The sequence below is a fragment of the Heterocephalus glaber genome, unplaced genomic scaffold (genome assembly GCF_053883595.1).
Source record: "Heterocephalus glaber isolate CG9 unplaced genomic scaffold, H.glaber_assembly_v1.0 deba00001547, whole genome shotgun sequence".
Lineage (NCBI taxonomy): Eukaryota > Metazoa > Chordata > Mammalia > Rodentia > Bathyergidae > Heterocephalus > Heterocephalus glaber.
In genome coordinates, this window is record NW_028258340.1 from 7,462,739 (window position 1) to 7,488,750 (window position 26,012).

The following is a 26,012-nucleotide window of genomic DNA, read 5'->3' on the forward strand; positions in this document are numbered from 1 at the left end:
CAATGTGAAGTACACATTTTCTAAAGTTAATTTTCAAGATTAGCAGGTAACTTATGAGATTTGTGCTTAGAATTTGAAGGACAAATTAGTGATATTATAAATTTCACAAGAAAAAATTCAGAGGCTTCATATTTTTTTCTAAACCTATACAATCAGAATTTGTAGTTTTGTCAAGCACATTTGTAGTGAACCCTGACAGTCGAGTTATCCATTGTGTCAGGTCTGGAGCTCCTCTTGGTGGCTTCTTATGGAACTTCAATTAATAGTATATTTGAAAGGAAAATACAAAATTGTTTCTGCTCCAATATTCGGAATATTAAAATATGTTAACTAGAGCACAGACCTTGCCAGAAAAGAAAGAATATCATATGTACATTTTATATAAATAGTTTTAATATTCTAAACTCACAAGTATTCCTCATACCATTTCTTATCTGTTGAAGACATTTACTAAATACAGCTGAGTTTTGTTTTTGTGGCTAACCAGAAAATATTGTTAGCTATTAATATAAATTTCTATTTTGTTTCTTTAAGTGGTTGAACTAGTTGGGGGTAGGACCAGGATTATACATGTGTATTCTATACTCTTGGTAAGAAACTCCTTCTTATCTTCTTTGCTTTTTATTGGAGATAAAAGAATGATGCTCCCCTTCCACCCCACCTGCAACCTTTTTGACTCTCCTACACTTGAGCAGTATTCAAGCTGTTGGAGTCGGCTGGACTCTTCCCAGCCAGCGCCACATTTCCCACAGAAAGGCTCTCTCACCACCTGCCTCTGCAACCCCCAGATCCTTGGTGAAAGAGTGGAACTGCTCCCTACCCTGGCCCTACTAACTTGAGTCTCTGAAGTGGCACCTCATCCTCCTGCTCACTAACATTTAAGAATGCTCCTTGACAGGATCCCACTCCCTTTACGGCTAGCAAGTTCCAGAGGTTTTCTTTGAATCTTCCAGGGGGAAAAGAATGTCTTTAGAGCCGAAATGCACACACTTCAAAGACTTAAAAGAATTCTACTAAACCAAAAATTAATAAATACTCATTTTCTTCCTCTCCTTGTTCTTATCATTAAAGTTGATTTGGACACTAAGGCAGCGGAGCCTGGAAAGAAGTTTGAGTGTATCGGATAGCAGAGAGCAGGCAGTCAAGCAGTGTGGCGATAGGGAGAGTGACTGTGGCTCCTGGGCCCTTGGCCAGAAGTATGACTTTGTTATTGGCTCAAGAGTATTGATTTAATCAATCTGCTAAAGTGATATAAAGAAAAAAGGGTTCTTCTCATATGTATATGTATCTTTCATTCTTACTAGTAATATTTATTACAGAAAGATCTAAGGTGATTACAATATGTCAAGACTTTCTCTTAGATTTGTTTCTTTTCAAATTGAGTTATTCAGTAATTCTTGCACTGAGGTACCTAAAATTATTAACTACTTTTCATCCCTAATTCTTAATAAAAAAATTGGGCAGTTGGGTTCTTCAGCACAGTAATTTCATAGTAATATTTGTCATCTTATGATATTTGATAGGGTTTTAATATAATGTCACTCTTCTGGGTTCCCTCAAAAGAAAGCAAAAGTTATAGAATATGGGAGACAGGAAAGAAATGATTAATGACAGTGCAGTCATCGCTTACAGTATGTGAGTCTTCAAACTGCAAACTTTTTTTCATACTTCTGTGAAATCATGCAAGTAAGTCAGTATGGCACCTTCAGAGTTCAAACCTCAAAGGAAATGGTTGTCAGATTGTGGTTGTAACTGTTGATGTAAATATCTCTGTGTTTCTGTTCTGGTGTTCTGTGTTAATGAACCTTGTGTCTTATTTCAGAGAGATTCCCCCTCCACTTCCAGACAGTCCCCTGCTAATGGTCATAGCAGCACTAACAATTCTGTTTCGGTAAGAACTCTAGCTCCACACAACAAAGTGTGACAATTCTGTTGGTGCTCACCTGCCATGAGTGTTCTAGTTACATGTGTTCAGTGGAAATAATTGTCTTCTGCAGATATACAAGGCTACTACAGCTACAATGTAGTTTACTCCTGGAAAATCTTTTCCAACATGTCCTCCTTTAAAATCCCTTTCATTAGTTACATGTGAACAAATGTAGTTTGAGACTGCTCTGGTCATTCTAAAAATATCTCCATGCCACCCCACCAGTATGGATAACTTTGCTCAGACCTATGCAAAGGTGATAAATGGAAATTTGTTTTTAACTCTCTAAATTTTTAAAATTTTTAAAAATTTTAACTCTCTAAATTTTTAAAAATTTGGTGACAGATAAAGAAGTGGAATGATTTTGCAGAGTAGGCGTTTGGGTGTTCTCGGGCTTTGTAGTTTTCCATCCTAAGGGATATCAGCAACATGTTTTAGTTTCCGCTATCTAAGTTTACGAATTGGTGTGCCCTCTGTTATTGTGGTACGTGCACATATTTTCGTGAATATTAAGCCTTGCCTGGATGTGAAAAGCAAAAGGAACTGGCTTCCCACTGCACTTAAGCCATGCTGTTATCACATCTTTAACACAAAGTACTTTACCTTTGTTTCAGACTTGAAATTTTTCCATTTTTTCACAACTATCCATTTTGGAACATAGAAAGAATTGGTCTTTTAATTTATTTAAACAAATGGAAGCACTTACAGGTGGAGGTTTGCAGTCTTCGGAGGTAACTAAATCTTCTGTAAGTTGCTGATACTGCTGTCTATCACTCAGATGCAATTACGGAGAGCTCTAAGAATGCAGCAGTATTACTTTGTTCCTGACTTTAATTTGCCCTGTAACAATATATCAATTTTATTTTTTAAAAAATTATAAGTAATTTTACTTTTTAGAGATCATATCAAATGGAATGATATTGTAAGTCTACCAGTAAGAGAAATTCTGGGAGAAAATTGTCCATAACTTTAGTTCCAACTTTAGGTTACCAAAGAAATTCATTTGTAACAGTTAACATGTAATACTTTTAAGATGATAGATATCCATAGGACATTGAATTTTTCAAAATCAAAATGGTTGTAGTGATTAAGTTGAAAAGGGCAACAGCTCTTTTTAGTTTTGGGGGTTTTTTTAATAGGCTATTTCACTTGCAGTGGCTTTTGTGTTGAAGATGCTGAGTTGTTTCTTAAGAACACATTTTCTCTCTGCTTCAACTTACCTGCTTTCTTCAGCTTGCTGCTAAATGCCCTGGGTTTGATTTTTTTTTGATAACTCAACATTTCTGAGAAATGGAATAATGTATATGATCTCTTTACAACTTAAATCTAGCTCATTTTTAACCATATTGTAGCAGAACACACAAATTACCTTGTACTCTTGATAAGTAAATGAAAATTTTTCTCCTGGGTTGGCTTTATTCTACAGGACTTGCCATCAACTACCCAACCAAAAGGACGACAGGTGAATAGATATCCTCTATAGAAACTTCTCTAAACTGAGCTCCTAATAGCCAATCCTTTATTAACCCTTTCCATCTCATAATGTCTGCATTTTAGACCATAACATTTGAGCATTGAGAGCTTGTACCATTTCATTTTAACACATTACACATGACTAATTCTCTATAAAGATTTTTTTCTTCACATCTTCGTAGCTGTGATAGTTATTGTAATTTCAACCTGATAATTTTGTGTTGATGGCTAAGAATTCAGCCTTTAAGGATCTTATGGGCCTGCCCTTGGGGTAGAAAAGAATTTTAAAGATTACAAAATTCATAGAACCCTAAAAATAACTAAAAAGTAACTGCTGGTAAACATTTTTAAGCAGTTTTCTGAAGTGAAAGCTTTTTCTTAAATTTGTATTTGCATCTGTATTTCTAAAAGCCATTTACAATGAAAAATAAGAAAAAAGTCATTTACAATAAAAAATAAAAAAGAACATAAATATCTTGACTTCATATTCTAATATGCCTATGTTAGTTCAATAGGAAAGTTAAGTGCTGCTTAATACTAGCAAGTAACTTTGAAATTGCCAGCACTTTAAAGTATGGATTCTAGGTACAAATGGAAGAACTTGTTAATTTTATAGGCTGGATTGTGAAAAATAAACAGAAAAAAATCACACAATGTTTCCAAAGCCTTCAGGTTGGTTTTACAGTGACTTAAACATTAATATTCAAATTTAATTTCAAGAGATAGAATTTTATGAGATTTTTTTCTTAAAATGTGATGCATATTTTGAATTTAAGAGCTGCATAAATTAGCACTGGATAGAATTCATCCATAATTTAATCTTAAGACTGCATAAATGATGTAACACTGAATATACAGTCCCATACTTTAAAGCATTTAGAAATCTAATAATTCATAGAATACTGCCATATCATAACCCCTTGAGTTTTCTAAGTATTCTGTTTCTAAGTAATCTGTTTTCTAAATAAATTCACATGCTATAAAACTCAGAGCCTTGAACTATGCATATTTTGTGCCTCTGTGCTGATTTTAAGTGCTACACTGGCTAAGGTAGGGTTCAAATTCATTCTTATCCTTTAAGAAGAGTAAACCACAACATAAAACCTAAATCCTTTTAAAAAAATAATTTTTTTTAACTTTTTAAAATCTTGTGTTACATTAAGTCTATCAGCAGTGTGTACACACCCTGCCAGTTGTCATGTAGGCACTTTATAGCAAGATAGCAGCCCAGAGTTCTTGCTAGTTTTATATCACATACTGCTTTAGAGCTAAAACCTACCCTGACCTCTAGTCTTTACGGCTTCAAGGCTGCCATGTGGTCATGACAACTTATCCATAATATCCATATAACCAATGCAAATTTCAAAATGGTAAGCATATGTCTCTGTAATTATAGACCTATTCTGTTTTGTTAAAAGCATAAATTAAGTCTTTATTTTTATTAAACAAGTATTTTAATGGTTCTTTCCAAATGCAAACAGCAAAGTTTTGAAACTACACATCAAAATTAGCACATTATTTCAAGTGGTAGAAGTTCCTTTTTTTTTTTTTTTTTTTTTTGGTACCGGGGATTGAACTCGGGTCCTTGCGCTTGCGCAGCAGGCTGCGAAACCACTGAGCTAAATCCCTGGCCCTGTAGAAGTTTCTTGTGTCGTATCTCCATGCATTGTTTTGCTTTCACCATCTGATGTCCTGTTTGTACCGTGTTAGTGTATGGTTTTTAGATTAGCGCTCACTGTTTTTCTTCACATCACAATGGCCTCCTTTCTTACAAACTCCTGTCTTATAGATCTATGTAAGAGCACAATTTGAATATGATCCAGCCAAGGATGACCTCATCCCCTGCAAAGAAGCTGGCATTCGATTCAGAGTTGGTGACATCATCCAGATTATTAGTAAGGATGATCACAACTGGTGGCAGGGTAAACTGGAAAACTCCAAAAATGGAACTGCAGGTCTCATTCCTTCTCCTGAACTTCAGGAATGGTATGTCTTTGTTGTCTAACCCTAAAGATGAAGTCCTTCCCATCAGTTTTCAACTTGATATCATTTCATATTGCAGCACGTGTTTGGTATATTCCTTTCTTTGTTAGCCAAACAAAATCCAAGTGAGTCACAGGAATTCTCAGTTCTCAACATCTAGTGGGGTACTAGTTAGAGTCAAATTTGCAATTTATGAATAAGGGAAGGAAGGTCTTCAAAGAGGTTGAATGACTAACCTCAAGTCTCATCAGCAGAGCCCTCCACTCCTACAGGCTGTTGCAATCCTTTTAAAACGGTATTTTCTAATGGTTGTACCTTCCCCTTGTCCCTCTGTATGCTTTCATGCCCATTCTACCCCATCACCAGCAAAAAAACACTCAAAGCCTTGATTCACTGCCAGTCAGGGTACTTAAAGATAAAACATATTCCACTGCTGGGAGAAAAGACAACCAGAAGCTTTGTTCTTTACCTTGCCAGATTTTTTAACTGCCTTTTCTGGGCTGGAAATGAATTCAGTCATAGAGCACTTGCCTGGCATGAGCAAGACCTTAGGTTCTACCTCCAGCACTGCCAAAAAGAAAGGAAGGAAGGAAAGAGAAAAGAAAAGTAAAGGAGAGAAGGCAGGCAGGCGAGAGAAAAAGAAAGGAAACAAATACCTGTTTTGTTAGAAAGTTTAAGCTCTAACAGCAGGCTAAAATGAGATAGGGTTTCAGACCCTGTTTGTTTTGGTTTGATTTTTTTGGTACCGGGGATTGAACTCGGGACCTTGCACTTGCGAGGCAGGCAGTGGAACCACTGAGCTAAATCCCCGGCCCTTCAGACCCTGTTTTTAACTGAGAGAAGAGGAAACATTGATCAGTATGTATTTTGGTAAAATATGTTTCTGCCATTACTGTTATAATTTATTTATTTGAACTTTTTTAATGTTTATGGTATTAACTTTTTCAGTACTGGGCAATATCTATTAGAAATTTAGTGCAGAAGAGACAACTTAATGTCTGAATTTTGTTTTATATAACAAAAAATAACAACTACCAGTCCTCCCTCAAAAAAAAAAAACCTTGAACCTAGTTAAAAGAGACCAAAGACATTGACCATAGACATTTCTAATGGCTTTTTTCACTCATTTTTCTCACTAAATGTCTTTTGCTTGATCTCCTCTTTCAGCTATCCTATGTTTTCTAAAAATATTCTTAAATGTAGAATGGCGAGGCCCTTGAGGACTTCAGGTGCCATCATTTTACACGTGGGGAAACATGGGCCCAAACAGAGAAGCAACAGTTTTCCACCTGGCATTGACTTTCAATCTAATCTTCAAAAAACAGCATAAGCAGGAGGAAGACAATTTCTGAGTCATTTCGATGATATTCTAATGCTCTTACTGATATTTACATTTTACAAAACGACTTCTTGAGTGTTGCTATATATTATAAGCATTTATTAAAAATAATTATGTAGCCAGGGATTTAGCTCAGTGGTTCCAGTGCCTGCCTTGCAAGCGCAAGGTCCTGAATTCGATCCCCAGTACCAAAAAAAAAAAAAATTATGTAGATTCTAGTCCTCTTCTCCCTAGTCAGATCATCTATATAAATCATGTTCCACCAAAATCTGAGTCCACTGGAGGGATCATGAGGAAAAAGCAGATTTGTTTCTTCTTTCCCATAATAGTATAGTAGATTATTTGGCCCAATCTTCTTGCTGAAGGAAAAAAAAACTGAGAAGTGCTGTGGAAAGTATGCTTTTTAAGATGTCCTTGAAGTCACTGAATAGCTGAAAAGACACTGGAAACTCAGTGACCAATTTTTCTGTGAAAGCCTCTAATCAGAGTGATAAGCAGAATACTATAGTACCAAATTGCCCATTTTTCTAACAGGGCATTTCCATTTACTAAATAGTCCTATGCCAGAGGACCAAGGTTAAGACATAAAGCCTGAACAAAATGAACAGTGTCTCAAGAGCCCCTTTCCTACACTATTTGAACTATGAAACATAATACCCCCAAAGTAGAGCAAGCAGATAAGCAGACCTTTACTCCCCTTCAATCAGAGGACTGGAGAGGAGGCTGCTTTGTCACTGAAAAGAGCAAAAGATACAAGTAAAAGGAGACTAAACTACCCCTGAAAAAAATTGTGGGCACTGGCCCACCTGAATGGATCGGTACCCAGGTCCACCTAACCCCAGGGTAGCCAGGGAAACCCAAGCAATGCACTCGATTTGAAGTTTCTCCTTTCCATATTAATAGTTACAGATATACAGTATAAACCAAGAGAAAGTCGCTGAAGAATGGTGCCCCCTATTCGATCATAAACTTTTTCCAGGTCAATGACCAGCAAGTCAGAGTCATCAGGCACACAAGGAAACAGGCAAGACCCAACAGAAATGACAGTGGCAAAGACAGACCCAAGCACACTTCATTGGAATTAGGAGACAAAGATTGTAAAAACAAGTTTTTATTGGTTTTTAAAAAATCAATAATAAGCTTGAAAAATCCCTTTAAGGGAGCCAGAAAATTTAAATGATATAACAGATTTTAAAAAGAACGAAAGGAACTTCCAGTGGTAAAAATACGGTAACAAAATTAAAATCTCAGGAGACAAACACCTGTTAGACTGACTAAAAAGTTTCATCAGTAGATGAATAGCTGAACAAATTATGGTACATTCATACAATGGAATGCTACTCAGCAGTAGAAAAGAATGAACTATTGATATATACAACAGTGTGGAAGAAACCCAAAAGCATTCTGCTGAATGAAAGAACTCAGGTAAAAAAAGAAGAGATGCTATGTGATTCCATTTATATAAACTTTTGAGAAATGTAAACTAGTCTATGGTGATGGTAATTGCCTAGGGATGAGGATGGAGTGAAGGAGGGATTACAGAGGGGCCTGAGACAATTCCAGGGGTAATGAAAATGTTTCTCTTGCTTGCAATAATGATTTCATAGCATATTTACATGCATCAAAACTTATGAAACTGTATACTTTAAATATGTTCAGTTTGAAGAAAAACTAAACTCAATAAAGTTGTAAAAAAACACAGTGCAACAGCCCAGAATGGTGGTGCACTCATATAATCCCAGCACCCTGGGAAGTTGAAGCAGAAGGATTACAAGTTCAAGCCCACCCTGGGCAATTTAACAAGATCCTGTGTCAAAAAAGAAAATAGAAGAGGGAGAAAGGAACTCTGACAAGGATAGTGAAAAAGAGGCCAACTAGGTGGAGTGTCCGTTAAGACTTGAGTATGACTTTAGTGCCATTCCTGGCTGAAAGGAAAGAGCCATTTCCCTCTGTGGAAACTGAATAGAGTGTCAGTGGGCATGTGATACTGAAAAGTAAGATTTGAAATAATATTGTCAGCTTTGCTCAAATGCATTGCTACCAAGTCACATTTTTCACATCCTCTAGATGAAAAATCCAATTGTTTGGACCCAGTGCTTTACTGTAGGCATATTGCTCTAGTCCTTTGATGTGTTCGGGGTCCCTGACTCTGTCACCACTACTGTTGCCTACAAGATCCTCATCCAAGTCATCACAAAAATAAACGTGTTTTGCGCCGGGGATGTAGCTCAGTGGCACCAGGCCTGCCTCGCAAGTGCAAGGTCCTGAGTTCGATCCCCGTTACCAAAAAATAAAATAAAAATAAACATGTTTGAACTTTCCCTCCTAGTTGACCTTAACCCTAACACAGTTTCTGTGCACTGACTGAACTGAAAGAAATAACACTTATTTCCTGAGTGGCTGGTAAAAGTAAATTTCGCTTGTCTGCCATCATACCACATATGACCACACCACAAATTTTTACTGAGAACTTGTTGTTTCTATGTTTTAAGCTTAAAAACACTTATTATAAGATCCTCTGTACTTTATAACATAAGCTTCACAAGGTCAGGATTTTGCTTCTTTTAACCTGTCAAAAAATTCCTCAGTCCTATCCATGTTTCCAAAGCTCCTATGTGTCAGAGATGCTGTAATTACAACTAAAAGCTTCGCTCCAGAGCGAAACCTTCATCAGCCTCCTCTGTATGCCACATAGGTAACATGCAGACTTTGATGCTGTCACTGGGAGTTTACAGTATTTCTCAGTACATGTCTTCTTCCCAACCAAAAATAAACAAAAACCTCAATGAACAAGAGAGGATAGGGGGTCGGGGATTTAGCTCAGCAGCACAGCACCTGCCTGGCAAGCACAAGGCCCTGAGTTCGATTCCTCATACCAAAAGAAGAGAGAAGGTAGGGACATGGAGGACAGTCTCTTTAATAAAAGAACACCAACTCATGTTATGTTGCCTGCATTATCCTTGTACTAAAATTAAATTAAGGCAATTCAAGAAAAGAAAGCTACATACCAGTATCCATCATAAACATGGATGTAAAAGTCTACAGTAAAATATTAACAAACTGAATCTAGCAATATATAAAAAGGATAAAACATCATGGCCCAGTGGAGTTTGTATTAGGAATTCATGGTTGTCAGCATTTGGAAACAAATCAGTATCATATTAACAGACTAAAGAAAACCCACATACTCATATCAATAGATACAGACAAAGCATTTGATAAAATTCAACTTCCAATCATTAAAACTCCCACAAACTATGAATTGAAGGGAACCTCCTTAACCTGATAAAGACCATCTACCATCTAATATTATTAGAAAGGGGAAAAATTTGCAGGTGATATGATTCATAAAAATTCAAAGGAATCTATAGATTAACAACTGAAGTCAATAGAGTTTAACAAGGTTGCTGATATAAAATCAGTATATAAAATCAATTATATTTCTGTTTACCAACCACAACAGAAAATAAAACTTTTTAAAGATCCCATACATAACAATGCCTACAACACCATAATACTATATTCTTGCAAAAATAATAGAACCTATATCTGATTAAGCTTCTAGATTAATTACCTATTTGAAGGAAGTACAAGGGCTGAGAAACATACTGAAGACACAGTCAAAAAATTCACTCTTGGGCCGGGGATTTAGCTCAGTGGTTTCGCCACCTCCTGCGCAAGCGCAAGGACCCAAGTTCGATCCCCGGTACCAGAAAAGAAAAAAAAAAAAACAAAGACAAAAAAATTCACTCTTCCAGAAACTACAGGATAAACAACAAGTTTCTACAGCAAATTGCAAGGGACAAAAAAGAGAAGGGAAAAGAGAGGGAACCTTAGATTTAAACAAGATTTAAGACTAAAGAAGAAATGATCTGCTCATGTATTTGTTCAAAAATAATGTAGGGGTGAGTGGGGTATAAGTACATGAAATAAGCTCTAAGTAATAATTATTAAAGCTTTACTATAAATATCAGGTTCATTTCTTTATATTGTTATATATGTTTGAAATTTTCATTATTAAAAAGTATCTTTTTAAAATGCCATTTATAAAACCTTTTTAGGTCAACAACCTGGGAACAAATCTAACAAGGATATTTAAGACATTTACAGGATAAATTATTAAATTTACTGAGACACTAAAGAAGACAAAGAAAGATACATGTTATGTTCATGGACTGGCAGACTCAATATTGTAGAGACATCTGTTTCTCCCATCTTGATTGTATCAATGTAATCCCAACAGTTTTGAAACTGTCCATCTCACATTAAAGTTCACATGAAAATGCACAAATTCAGAAGCAGCCAAGATACTCTTGAAGAACAAGAAAGGAAGTCTTGCTCTACAAAATACCAAGATTTATTATTCTAGGCATGGGTTTAGAGATGCTTAAACAAATCAACTGAAGAGAATAGAGAACCCTAAACCACTTCAATACTGAAAAGGATACTTGCTATGTAGCAGAAATAGCACTGCACAGCAGTGAAGAACAGACAGGCTTTTCAGTGTCATGCTGGGGCAAGTGGGCATCCGTAACAGAGGAAAAAAGAAAGAAAATCATAAGCAAAGTTGGTTCCAGTACATTAAAAACCAAAATGTGAAAGGCAAAACCATAAACTTTGAGACGGTAATATTGAATATCTTCAAAGACTAAGATTTCTTAAGATAACAAAAATACTTCCCAGAATGAAAAAATTGATAAATCTAACTACCATTAAAAACTAATAAGAACCCAAATACATCATGTTAAGGTACAAGATCCCAATGATGAATGTAACTGTAATGTATACCTAAAATGTACCAATAAAGTTAATGAAAAAAAAAACTAATAAGTTATGTCTGTCACAAGATACTATAAAGAGTATTAAGTTAAGCCACAGAGTAGAAGATACCTGCAACACATATAACTAACAAAGGTATATCCAGACTATATAAAGAATTCCTACACATCTATGAGAAAAGGACAGCTGAATAGGAAAATGATCAAAAGATTTGCAGTTTTAAACACTTTACAAATAGGAAATCCTGTGGTACTCAATCTCGTTAGTAATCAGTAAAATGTAAACTAAAAACACGATGGTGTTATAATGTCCACTATAAAATTAAAGTGATAATACTAAGTATTGACAAGGAAGTAGAATACTAGGGACTCACACTGTTGGTGGGAGTTTAAATCAGGACGTCACTGGAAAAATAACTTGACATTTATAATAGCACCACCGTACAGCATTCTGATAATGTTTTGAGATTCTTATAATTGATTCATTCGGAGACCCTGGTTGATCCAAAAACAAAATAATTCAAAGAGTAAAACCTTATGTGGCTCTATCCTAAAAGGCAAGTTATTTTGCTTATTCTAAACCTAAGACAGCAATTTTTAACACTTTTGCTTATGTTACCAATGCTGGGTACTATAATCAAGTTGAGCAAAATTATAATTATATTGTGATTATATTGGAATTTAGTTGTAGCATACTTTTTCTATCTTAGACTAGAATCATCATGTAGTAGTAGTACCTTTTATTGAACTTATGCCTGTCATTATCCTAGGGACATTTACCTTTTTTGTTCTAATCCTTGGCACTAGTCATCTGAAAGGCTCCAAGAGGTTAAAGACCTTGCTGATAGAATGAGTTCTGGCTACTGTCATGGGCTCTGGTGTCAGTCCTTCCCCACTCCTATTTACTAGCTATGTATTTCAGGCAAATTGCTTAACCTCTGAATCATTCAATGCCTTCATCTTTGAAATGATGTCACAATTCCATGTGTCATTAGAAAGAACAAATGAGTTAATACATGTAAAGCTCCTTAAAAAATACCTAACAGTAAGTGTTCCATGCCATCTAATGAGTGACAAAACTAGGATACAAACCAGACCTGTCTTGACTCAAAATCCCAAGATCATTCTACTATCATGTTTGGCTTCTAATCTGTGTCATCAGTTAGTATATGTTCAAGAAATAAAATGTCATACATAAGTACTGTGTATGTTTTTCAGACATCTCTAGAAAATTGTCATAAAAACCAAAGAATAGCCTTTATCTGAGTGACTTGAAAGGTTGTGATTATGTTCATGTTGTTTTAATGTAAACTTTTCAAATTAATTATTTTTCTCTTATCATCACAAAACTATACATTAATTTTGTTGGGGGTTTCCCCTCCCTTCTATTCTAGGCGAGTAGCTTGCATTGCCATGGAGAAGACCAAACAAGAGCAGCAGGCCAGCTGCACTTGGTTTGGCAAGAAAAAGAAGCAGTACAAAGATAAATACTTGGCAAAGCACAATGCAGGTAAGGGAAAGCACTTCTATTACAGAGACTGGGATTAACATCTCCAAGACCTCAGTAGATACAACATTCCTATTTGGTTGTCAGGGTTCTCTATCCCCAAAATTCTACCCCATGAGATCTTCATCAGCTTGTAAAACCTTTAAGAAACCCCTACTCCAATTAATATATTGATTATTTACCAGATATTTTGCAAAGCTGAACTTTATAGAATACTGGATGCCAGGAGTTATTTAAAAGCTATAGTATGCTTTCTAAATGCCATTTGAAAATAGTATCTTCTGGAACTAAATGAACCCAATACATTAAGTTCTCCCCTGAGAAATGAGAGCTTGAGAGTTTGCTGAGTACCTGGGATTCATACTTTCCTTGGTGAGACCGCCCTTGAGCGGATAATCCTCTCTTCTGGCTCCTCCCTGCCCTTGGAAATGGCCCCATGACAGATATATAAAGGCAAAAATGAACATAAAAACTGCTGCAAATGGTTCATGGTTCAGCAGTTGGTTTGAGAGAGGACAGATGACATGGATACCAATTTGTTTAATCACTTTCTGTGACTTATCTTCTTCCTTCATGGCATTTCCAAACTCTTGAAAGACCTATTATTTTGGCCTTCCTTTCATAGTATGCTTTGTCTATATGGAAACTTGTATACAGTGAAGTCAGAATGTTCACTTGTTAAAAATGAAACAAGGGCTGGGGATTTAGCTCAGTGGTTCCACCGCCTGCCTCGCAAGTGCAAGGACCCAAGTTCAATCTCTGGTACCAAAATAAATAAATAAATAAATAAATAAATAAATAAATAAAGTGTGATCTGTTATTTCAACAGCATTCCGAAAAGACTCACAAGATGTAGCTATGCTAAGGAGAATTTATGGTGAAGCACTTATTTCAATAACTTCTTAATATAACTTATTTTATAAGGGACTTTTTCTGAAGAATTAAAGACCTTGACATTAGCATTAGATTAGTTCCCAAGGCTTCAGAAATAATTCCAAAAATCAAACATGTGGCCAAAAAATTCAAGTGAATCCAATCATACATACCAATTCAACAGTGTAATTCTTCTGACAAATATGGAATGCCTCTTTCTGTGTAGAATTGATGTTCATGAGGAAAAATTACTTAGGAACTGTAACTTATTTCTCAATCATAAATATTAAAGTAAACATTTGAAAATGCTGTATTATGCAGAAGGAATGTGAGTGGCCATGTGAGCAAAGTTTGAATGGTTTAGGTCAGTGAGGAATCTTTCCTTTTGCATAATTTCATTGTTCCACACTTTTACTTCTGATAAAAGGTACATTTGTTTCTGATTATGTATCACTACAGAACACTAATCTCCTAATGCCTTTTTATTTGTTTCATAAAGGGGAGAAATAACTTAAAACAGACTAGTTAAATCTAATCTAGCAAGCATTAATTCTAAACATTCAACCAGTACTATTTGAAAAAATGCCCTGCAGTGTCCCCAGAATGTTCCTCAACTCAAGCTATCGGTGTTTATTACCAGGTCTCCCTAGATGCCTCTATTTCTAACAGCTTCTAAGATGGGGCCAGGGATGTACCTCAGTGGCACCTTGCCTACCTGGCAAGCGCAAAGTCCTGGGTTCGATTCCTAGTACAAGGAAAAAAAGAGAGAGAGAACACAGCAGCTTCTAAGAGTCTAACACAATCTAACAGACCCACGAAACACCACCCCGCCCCAGGCCAGGAGTCTGCCCAGAGAGGAGCTCCACGGGCACACAAGCAATACCCAGAGGCTCTCCCCGATACAATTGATAAGTGTGAGGAGACCCTAGCCAAAGCCCGTGCAGACATCAGAAACTGGGGTGCACAGCCCCCAACCAAAGGCCCTCCCATACAATAACTACACAGGGGCCCAAGCTAGAGCACACCTAGATACTATGCCAAGTGTGCTCAGGCCCCAGCCAGAAGCCCACCCAGACAACAAGTCAGCTCAGGGAACTAGAAGGCCACCACTCTGAAACCAGGAATTGGTGTACTGGTGAGCAGCAGAGAAAAGGCTGCTCGGTGGCTTGCTGAGAATTCAAGACCACTGGGTGAGCAAAAAGTCACCTCAACAAAGACACAGCAGGCTGCATCTGTTGAAATGAGAAGACACGTAAATGAGTCCCAAAACCAGACTTCCAGATCACCTAAGGGAACCCCAAAGGGCAACAAGGTGGAACATTCTGATATACAACCACGTGGATTCCCTCAACTGGCAATGAAAGGGGACCTGGAAAAAATGAAATCAGAAATAATTTCTCAGATAACACGAGAGATTGTGCCCATAGTGCAAGACATGATTAATTAATCTAGAGTGGACACAGATAAAACAATAGAGGAGCTGAGGAACATGATGGAATCCCAACATAAGAAACAAATGGAATCCATAAAACAGATGCAAACAGATTTCCAGGAGATTAAAAACTCAGTTGAAACTTTATGCATCAGAATGAGCCAGTATGAGCACAGAATTTCAGATATAGAAGATAAGATTGCAATTAGTGACCAGGAAAAGAAAAATTGCTTCAAAATTGTAAGGGACCACAAGAAATCAATCCAGCAGCTGCTAGACAATGCAAAGAAAAATAACATCAGAGTGATTGGAGTCAAGGGAGAAACAGGAGAGAGTGCAGATGACATCAAAAAACTGTTCACAGAAGGGATGGCAGAAAACTTCCCAAATAGGGGAAGAGAACTTACAGATAAGTGAGGCATATAGGACTCCAACTAGCTGCGATCAAAAAAAAATCTACATACAATTAAGATTCCAGAAACCCAACGGAAGAACAAAATTCTACAAGCAGTTAGAGAAAAGAAACAAATCACATACCCATCAGAGCCCATCAGAATCACAGCAGACTTCTCAACACAAATCCACAAGTCAAGAAGAGCATGGAGTGACAAATTTCAAGCCCCAATGGAAAACAGCCTCTAAAACAGATTGATATACCCTCCAAAACTATCTTTCAAAATGAATGGAGAAATAAGATACTTTCATGAAGAAGAGCACCTTGGGAACTTCACAAATACCAAACCAGCACTCTAAAAATTTTAAACAGTATCCTAGGAAAAGACAGCAAGGATCACAACCTCAGGAAGCCCTGCAGAATGAATCCATCAGGCATGACAAATTAAACGCAAAGGGGGAGATTCCAACAAAAAGAAAAAGTCATGAAAAGGACAAGTCAATACATACCAGTTATAACCATCAATGTTAAAGGTCTCAATTCACCAATAAAAAGAAATAGACTGGCAGAATGGGTCAAGAAGCAAAATCAAACAATATGCTGCATAAAAGAAATGCACTTAATTCAAAAAGAAATTTATAGACTGCAAGCTAAAGGGTGGAAAACAATACTCCATGCAATAGGAACCAAAAAAAAAAAAAAACAGGAGTAGCGATCCTCTTTGCAGATCAAGTGGATTTCAAACCAACACTGATTAAGAGAGACAAAGACACTACATCCTTGTAAAGGGAACAATCCAAGGTGAAGAGATGACAATCATTAATATATATGCACCAAACACTAGTGTGCCCAACTATATAAAACAAATACTAATGGACATGAAAAATCATATAAGCACAAATACAGTAGTAGTGGGGGACCTCAGTACCCCACTGTTGCAAATAAATAGATCAACTAGGCAAAAATAAACAGTGAAATACTAGAACTCAATCAAACTCTTGAACAAGTGAACTTAACAGATGTTTACAGAGTGTTCCACCCCACAAAATCAGAATACACATTATTTTCTACTGCACACGGGTCGTTCTCTAAAATAGACCACATACTTGCTCATAGGACATGTTTAAGTATGTGCAAAGGAATTGAAGTTATCCCCTGTATATTGTCAGACCATAGTGTGATGAAATGTGAGATCAATAGCACAAGAAACCGCAAGAATTTCATAAACGCATGGAAACTGCACAACACATTTCTGAATAACCAGTGGGTCACAGAGGAAATTAAAGAAATCAGACAGTTCCTACAACTAAATGACAATGCCAATACAACATATCAGAATTTATGGGACACAATGAAAGCAGTCTTACGAGGGAAATTCATAGCATTGAATACTCATATTAGGAAAACAGAACGAGCTCAATTACACAAACTGATGTTGAACTTCAAGCTTCTGGAAAAAGAAGAGCAGGACAAACCCAAAGCTTATACAAGGGAGGAAATTATAAAGATCAGAAGAGAAATCAATGCAGTGGAGACTAAGAGAAAAATTTTTAAAAATCAATGAAGCCAAAAGTTGGTTCTTTGAAAGAATAAACAAAAATGACAAACCCTTAGCCAACCTCATCAAAAAAAAGGAAAGAAAAGGCCCAAATCCATATAATTAGGAATGAAAAGGGTGAAATTACAATGGACCCAGCAGAAATCCAGAGGATCATCAATACCTACTTCGAGAACCTATACGCCAATAAGATGGAAAACACAGAAGAAATGGAAAGATTCCTAGATACGTGTGAATTACCAAAGTTGAATGAAGAAGACCTAAAAATTCTAAATGACCCAATATCAATCAATGAAATTGAAAATGTAATAAAAAAACTTACCAACTAAGAAAAGCCCGGGTCGTAATGGCTTCACTGCTGAATTCTACAAGACATTTAGAGAGGAACTACTGCCACTACTGTTTAAACTCTTCATTGAAATTGAAAGGGAAGCAATACTCCCAAATTCATTCCTGGAAGCAACCATCACCTTGATCCCCAAAGCAAAGAAAGACCCAACTGAAGAAGAGAACTATAGGCCAATCTCACTAATGAACATAGATGCAAAGATCCTTACTAAGATACTGGCAAATAGAATGCAGATCATCAAAAAGATCATACACCATGACCAAGTGGGATTCATCTCAGGGATGCAGGGATGGTTCAACATACGCAAATCAATAAATGTGATACACTGTATTAATAGAACCAAGGACAAAAACCACGTGATCATTTCAATAGATGCAGAAAAAGCGTTTGACAAAATCCAACATGCACTCATGATAAAAACCCTACAAAAAAATGGAATAGATGGACTCTACCTCAATCTGATGAAAGCCATCTATGAAAAACCAACAGCCAATGTCATACTAAATGGTCAAAAACTGAAATCCTTCACACTAAAATCGGGACCATGACAAAGATATCCACTGTCACCACTCCTGTTCAATATAGTTTTGGAAACATTAGCCACAGCATTTAGACAAGAGAAAGAAATAAAAGAATGAAGGTAGGAAATGAAGAAATCAAATTGTCATTATTTGCAGATGACATGATTCTCTATATAGAAGACCCTAAGAATGCCACAGAAGTCTTCTAGACATAATAGCCAAATTCAATAAAGTAGCTGGATACAAGGTCAACACACAAAAATCAGTAGCTTTTCTGTACACAAAAAACACTCACTGCGAGAGAAATAGGGCAAAAAATTCCTCTCACAATAGCATCCAAAAAATTGAAATACTACCTTTCACAATAGCATCCAAAAAATTGAAATACCTAGGAATCAACCTAACAAGAGAAATCAAAGACTTCTTCTCTGAAAACTGTAACACTCTGAAAAGAGAGATTGAAGAGGATATCAGAAAATGGAAAGACATCCCTTGCTCCTGGGTAGGAAGAATCAACATAGTGAAAATGGCCATACTTCCTAAACTGCTCTATAGATTGAATGCAATCCCAATTGAAATCCCAGCAGCATACTTCACAGACCTGGAGAAAACACTCCAAAAATTCATTTGGAACAAGAAGAAACCGAGAATAGCAAAAGCAACACTAGGCAATAAAGACAAGGTAGGGGGTATGACAATCCCCAACTTGAAGCTATACTACAAAGCTACTGTGATAAAAACAGCATGGTACTGGCAAAGAAACAAACCTTAGGACCACTGGAACAGATTAGAAGATGCAGAAACAACTCCAGACATACTCAGCCACCTCATCTTCAACAAAGGAGCCAACCACCCTCACTGGAGGAAAGATAGCCTGCTTAATAAATGGTGCTGGAAAAATTGGGTTTCAACTTGCCAAAGATTAAATCTAGACCTATATCTCTCACCATGCACTAAACTAAAATCGAAATGGATTAAAGATCTAAATATTAAAACAGAAACACTGAACCCGCTAAAACAGAGGTTAGGAAGAACTCTTGAAGACATTGGTGTAGGAAAAGATTTTTATGAACAAAACCTCAGTTGCCCGTGAACTAGCACAATCAATCAATAAGTGGGATCTCTTCTTACTAAAACGCTTCTGCACAGCAAGAGAAACCACCAACAGAGTGAAGAGACAACCCACAATGTGGGAAAATATCTTCACCTGCTCTTCCTCAGACAAAGGTCTACTATCTAGAATCTGTAAAGACCTTTAAAAAATCAGACCTCCCAAATTTAAAGACCCAATCCAAAAATGGGCATCTGAAATGAACAGACATTTCTCAGACAAAGAAGTAGAAATAGCAAATAAATACATGAAAAAATGTTCAACATCACTGGTCATTCGAGAGATGCAAATGAAAACAACGCTGAGATTCCACCTCACTCCACAAAGAATGGCTGCTGTCATGAAATCAACCAATAACAAATGCTGGCGGGGCTGTGGGGAAAGAGGAACCCTGCTCCACTGCTGGTGGGAGTGTAGACTGGTGCAAGCACTGTGGAAATCAGTATGGAGATACCTCAGGGAACTAGGACTGGAAGTCCCATTTCAGTCAGCTCTTCCCCTGCTGGATATCTTCCCCAAAGAATTAAAAGAATCATACCACAGTGACATATGTGCACCCATGTTCATAGCAGCACAATTTGTGATAGCTAAAGCTTGGAAACAACCCAATTGCCCATCAACTGGAGACTGGATAAAGAAAATGTGGGTTTTTTATAAAATGGGGTATTACTCAGCCATAAAGAACGAGAAAATAGAGACATTTATAGCTAAATAGATGCACATTGAGTTGATACTCTTAAGTGAAATAAATAGGACACACGTGTAAATACCGAATAGTTTCTCTAGTGTGAGAAACTGAAAATGTAAATAAGGACTAGAAGGTATAATTGATAATATGAAATAGGAAGAAAAGGCTCAAAGGGGAAGGGGAAGTGGGAGGGGTAGGGAAAAAGAAAGAAGGGAATGGGATCAATATGAGAAAATGAAAAAATGGAAACAAAATCTTTGTAGATAGAGAGGGGTGGAGGGGTTGGAGGGCAGGGAAATGGGGAAAAATAAGACCCAAGATGGATTATGTAAAGGTACAAATTTCCAATGATGAATGTCATTATATTGTATACCTTAAATGTACCAATATAATTCACAAAAAGATAAATAAAAAAATAAAAAATAACAGGCCCATAAGATGTGTAGATATTATCTAAATATAAAAAAGTATCTCTCTCAACTTGTAATTGATATATTTGTAAATGATGTGTAGCTATAGATGGCATGGAAAAGAAACCTAGAAAAGCAAAGAAATCTTTGGTTAAAGCTTTCAATACATCATTAGTTTTATACTCTGCTAACAGAGGACATGTAGACATTAGTATGTAGTTTGCCAGTATTCTTTAATTCAGCTCTGAGGAAAAAAATAAGCAATTGATTGGAAAATTAGGCCTCTCTAAAGGTTGACAAAGACAGAAAAATCAGCAGCCGTTCTGGTGGCCAGTGTTTTTCACAGTTCATTTTTTCTATTCTTGGGCATTACTGATTCTCTTCTTTGGTCCCCATTCTCTAATTCCCAGTGGGTGGTTCACAGTGGTCCTGCAAATGCACCTGCCAGCTTAATAGGCTATCTGGGACAGGACCAGGAATTAGCACACCTCAGTACTGTGACTTCGTCAAATCTCTTAGCTCCTGTGGGCTTCAAAATAAGGATATGAGCCGGGCCTACAATTTTTAGCTCATTGGCGCCTTTTCTGCCTCACAAGCACAAGGTCCTGAGTTCGATCCCCAGTACCGGAAAAAGATAAATTTTAAAATAAGGGAATGATATAGACAATCAAGGAGATCTCGTCAAAATTTAAAATGCAGTGGATCGGGGCCGGGGATTTAGCTCAGCGGTTTCGCCGCCTGCTGCGCAAGCGCAAGGACCAGAGTTCGATCCCCAGTACCAAAAATAAAAAATAAAAATAAATAAATAAAATGCAGTGGATCTAAGGTTCTTTCATCACTGGGCCTGACAAAAGGATGCCATTTAAGGAACCTGAGTACTATTGTACTGTCCCATCTTGCAGGCTTTAGATCTTTGGGAAACACTGCGCATCAAGGTTGAAAGGTGTAGCCCTTGATATAGAAGGCAGGAGTCTTAACAGGGGCATCATAGAATTGCTTTTTTCCCTGTCATTTGACATAACACTTCCTGTTCCAAACCATTGATCTATGTAAGCTCTGGTAAAGGCAGGGTCAGGGGGTAGAGGGGCCTCCTCCTTCCACTTTTTTGTTGTCTTCAGCATTTTCCTAACCAATGCTCTCTTCGGGGATTAGAGCCTTGTTTTTCATGCTTAAGGGATTGCGCTACCTCTCAGCGTTTGTCTTTGGATACGAGCCCTCTTTTGAGAGAAAGTCTGAGCTCCTTAGAAGGTCTTTGCAGAGCTGCTTAAGTTTCTTTGTAGAACTTCATGTTTAGGCTTATCTGTGATTCTCTCCTCAGAATATCATTGTTAGTATTCCCTCACCCACAGAATAATCACTCATGAGCTCTCCTTTTCGTTTCTGTGGTCAGGAGAAGGTGGCCAGCCTTCTTCCTGGACTTTCTAAAATGCTCTTGCCTGACAAAGCCTCACATCCCTTTCTGTCACCATCTCTTAAGGTTTCTCCTATTTCATCACTCAACTTTCCATCCTGTTTATTAGGAAGTCCAGGAGAACCATTTGCTTAGTGGCTACCATTATTTTACAAGGGATCAAATTGTCAGGAAGGTAATTCAGGTATTTTAACAGCTTTTAGCTGTTCTGCTTTTAGCTAGGATAAAACAACCTTCTAACAGAATTTCCCATACAAAGAATTGCTCTAAAAGTGAGAAACCTATACTATTGTCCTCTATCAGTAAAACAGGTACTTTGAAAGCTTGAAAATATCATAGTATTTCATGCCAAGAACTAGCCAGATGGGCTCAACTGTATTTCTAAACTATTTTTCTGGCTATTTCAAAAGTTGGTTATAAAATACAGTATACTCTTTGTTCTTCCTGTGGTGCATAGTAAATTAAAATAAAGCCATATGTTTTGTTTCCTGTACCAAGTCTCGAAGAATTCATCATATATTAATGACAAGATCCAAACCTTATAATCAAATTTTGTACTGGTTTGTATTTGTGGTAAAAATAAAGGATGGGAATTTTGTCAATACTTACAACTTAGAATTCATGGAAACGATAATACCAGAACTAAGTATTTCCATTCCTATCACTAGAGAATTCCACATATCTAGTTAAAGCAGAATTCTGTGACAGCCTATTAGCCAAATTTGACCCCTAAGCAAATTACGCACATATACACATATACACATACAGTGTCTAAAATAACTTTATAGCCAGGTACAGTGGCATATACCTGTAATCCCAGCTACTTGGGAGGTTGAGGCAGGAGGATCATAAGTTTGAGGCCAGCCTGGGCAACTTAACAAGGCTGTATCTCAAAATAAGAAGTAAAAAAGGGCTGGGGATGTAGCTCAGTGGTAGAGTGCTTACCTAGCTTGTACAAGGCCCTGGGTCCAATCCCCAGTACCACAAAATAGTAATAATAATTTTATACATTACCATATGTGAAAGTCAGATAGTTTAACATAAAACTCTGAATTTCACACTTCTTTGGAAGAACAGAGAATGCGGCAACACTGAGCCACTTCCTTTCATAGAGTCGCTGGGCTGTTCATATCCCATTTAGACAGACCTTCATTGTCCAGTACCCACCATCCCATCCACCCCTGTTTGTGAGCGTGGCCCACTTCATTTAACCATATTAGCTGCCTGGTCAACACAGGCACTGAGCTTACACTCTGTGACCCAGAACTGCCAGTTTACAATCCTTGTTTTATTTGGAGGTTTTTACAGTATTTAAGATCTTAGCCTTTCAAACTGAGACAAGGATTCAGTGTTAACTTTTTTATGAAAAATATTCAACCAGGAAGCATGTATGTAAATACTTAAAAGAAGTGTCTAGAATGTTGAGTAGCTTGCCAGAAAATAAGAGAAATACAATCAAACTATGCCAGACAATATTTCTGAATCCTTGGGAATATATTTGATTACAGTGTATACAGTGTTCACAACAAATACACTTTCTACAATACATAAAAGCCACATGCATTTGGTGCAAAAAACATTGTCATGCTGTGAGAAGAACTGTATTCTTAAAGCACTGAGATTCCTCAGCCCCAGGAATTCCAAAAGTCAGTTTTAAGTTAACTTAATATTGTAAATTTTTTAATTAGAAAGTCTTCATGTTTTTAATGTTAGAGCCCTGCACAGTGATATTTAAATATCCCAAAATACTGTATTTATAGACATACATAAGAGCTTATCTACAGCCATTCATAGATGTGCTTAAATTACACTTAATACTAAAAATTAGTAATTTTGCACCGGGGATGTAGCTCAGTGGCACCACACCTGCCTCGCAAGTGCAAGGTACTGAGTCAGATCCCTGGTACCAAAAAAATATATTAGTACTTTTGACTTTTAAAACCTATCCCTTTTTTTCTCTTGGGAACAAAGAACTCTAAAGACAAAGTGCCCCAAGCCAGGCCTGGTGGCACATGCCTGAAATCCCAGCATTCTGGAAGGCTCAGACAGGAAGGTCACAAGTTTGAGCTCAGTCTGGCCAACTTCGCAAGACCTTGTCTCAAAATTAAAAATACCAAAGGGGTTGGGGATGTAACTCAGTGTAAAGGCCCTAGGTTCAATCCCCAGTACCACAGAAAAAAATTTTTAATCTAAAAAATGGCCCATAACTTCACTGTCCTGTTGGAATTTTTTTTTACCGGGGATCAAACTCGGGTCCTTCCGCTTGCGGAACAACTGAGCTAAATCCCCGGCCCCAGAATTTTATTTTTTAAAAAAATAAAAATAAAAGTGTGGCTAAAGGTGGAGCTCAGTACCCTGGGTTCTATCCTCATCACTACAAAAAATGATAATAATGAAAGTTATAAGCACAGGGGCCGGGGATTTCGCTCAGTAGTTTCACCGCCTGCTGCGCAAGTGCAAGGACCCAAGTTCAATCCCTAGTACCACAAAAAAAATAATAATAATAATAATCACAAATGACTAGACGTTGCAAACAATAGAGGGAAGTACAGAGTAAAAAGCGAAATGTTTCTATACCTGTGCTCTCTGGAGAGGGTTTTTTCTAAATCTCCACATGAAATTTTTACACACATGTATGTGCTAGTGTATACAATCCATTGGCTTTTATATAGGGATATGATTGAATTTTTATTAAAGTGAGTTTGTTTCTTAATGTTATTTATTTGCCTTGTGTTTAGAATATTGCATGATAAAGTTTATTTTGTGCATATTATATTTTATTTTACTAATAAATGAAAAGCCATATTTCAATGACCCTGTGCATTTTTCATGCTGTCTCACTCTCAATGGCCTCCGTGCATGTAAGTAACCTGTGTTTTGATGGTTTCATTTTATTAAGTCCTTTTTTTTTATCAGCAAGCAACTTAAGACCTTTAAAAATTCAGTCTTTAAGTACTCCTAATTTTCCTGTATCTCTTATTTTACAACATCCTTTTTCATTGTTTCATAACCCTATGACCACGTGGCAATTTCATTTAGACCAAGTAACCTCTTCATGCTATTCATTCATTTATTCACCGGTGTTTAACATACCTGTTCATTCGTTTATGATGTTGATTGTTGATATCTAACTCATTTTTATGTGTTTTTCAAAAATTATGAGTCTTGGACTAGGGATGTAGCTCAGTGGTAGAGCACTTGCCTAGCATTCTCAAGGCTCAGGATTCAATCCCCACTAACTCAAGAAAAATAAAAGGACAAGTCAGTTCAGTAGGACGAGAGTACTAGAGTTCAGGCACTGTAGATGGAGAGGATGTGTGTACCATTCAGAATGCTTGGGCCATCATCATCTTGCTCTTTTGTAAGATGCTTGATTATTTTCATATATTAACACATATCAGCTTATTGATATTCTTCTCTCGTGAGCATGTTTTTCTTAATGGAAATATCACTCAGAGAGCAGCAGGTACAAAAAGCAATGTCATAAGCACTCCTGCTTTTATTTTTGCAACTCTCATCACTCCATTGCCACTGCAACATGACCTGCTAATTCTACTGCAGAGTGCCTTATATTCACTTTAATTTTATAAGCGAGCCATTCTGAACACAGAAAACATTTGTCTGGTTTTAGCTGTTTTGAGAGAATATGCTCTAAAGACTTTCGGTCAACATTTATGGAATCAAGTTACCCATTAATATGCACTAACCCTTATTTTAACATATCATATTTCTTTTTATATATTTCTTTCATCTGTAATCCTAGCACTCAGGAGGCTGAGGCAGGAGGATCACCGTGAGTTCCAGACAAGCCTGGGCTATATAGTGAGCTCAAGGCCAGCCTGGACTACATAGCAAGACCCTGTCTTAAAAAGCCAAAAAAATAAAAAATAAAATTTTAAAAAAGCCAAGAAAAATATGTTTTTTGAGAATATTTGATACTTTTTGTTCATTTCTGATGTATTGCATTCCAGAGTATCTTATTTTGCATTATAAGGTTCTTTGCTACTGGGCAGATCACAAGTGTTAAGGACTGAGCTGATACAATTATTTGACCATATTTTCTCTGAGAGCAGAAGCCCTCTTAACAATTAACCAAAGCATCCCAAATTTCCTTATGCCACCATAGAATCAGTTTTATTGAACTTATTTCAATCCGTCTAAAATCTAGGGCTAATTCTTTATTCTTTTAAATGGAAACTTCAGTGTGTGCCTGGCAACATTTGCATATGACCATGTTTTAAACGTGCAATAAACGGGC

The 26,012-nt window shown here is 36.9% G+C and overlaps 1 protein-coding gene across 17 annotated transcripts in view; it reads left to right on the top strand.

Annotated features, from left to right (window-relative positions):
- Cask (calcium/calmodulin dependent serine protein kinase) overlaps window positions 1-26,012 on the top strand; it is a 381,402-nt gene that overhangs the window by 334,729 nt on the left and 20,661 nt on the right. For 6 of the 17 annotated variants that reach the window (XM_004850000.4, XM_004849999.4, XM_004850003.4 and 3 more), the window contains 4 exons: window positions 1,823-1,891; window positions 3,354-3,389; window positions 5,190-5,386; window positions 12,895-13,010. In XM_004850000.4, coding sequence (XP_004850057.1) covers window positions 1,823-1,891; window positions 3,354-3,389; window positions 5,190-5,386; window positions 12,895-13,010 — 418 coding nt within the window. The remainder of the gene's footprint in view (window positions 1-1,822; window positions 1,892-3,353; window positions 3,390-5,189; window positions 5,387-12,894; window positions 13,011-26,012) is intronic. The other 11 variants (XM_004850006.4, XM_004850007.4, XM_087189843.1 and 8 more) reach the window with 3 other exon arrangements.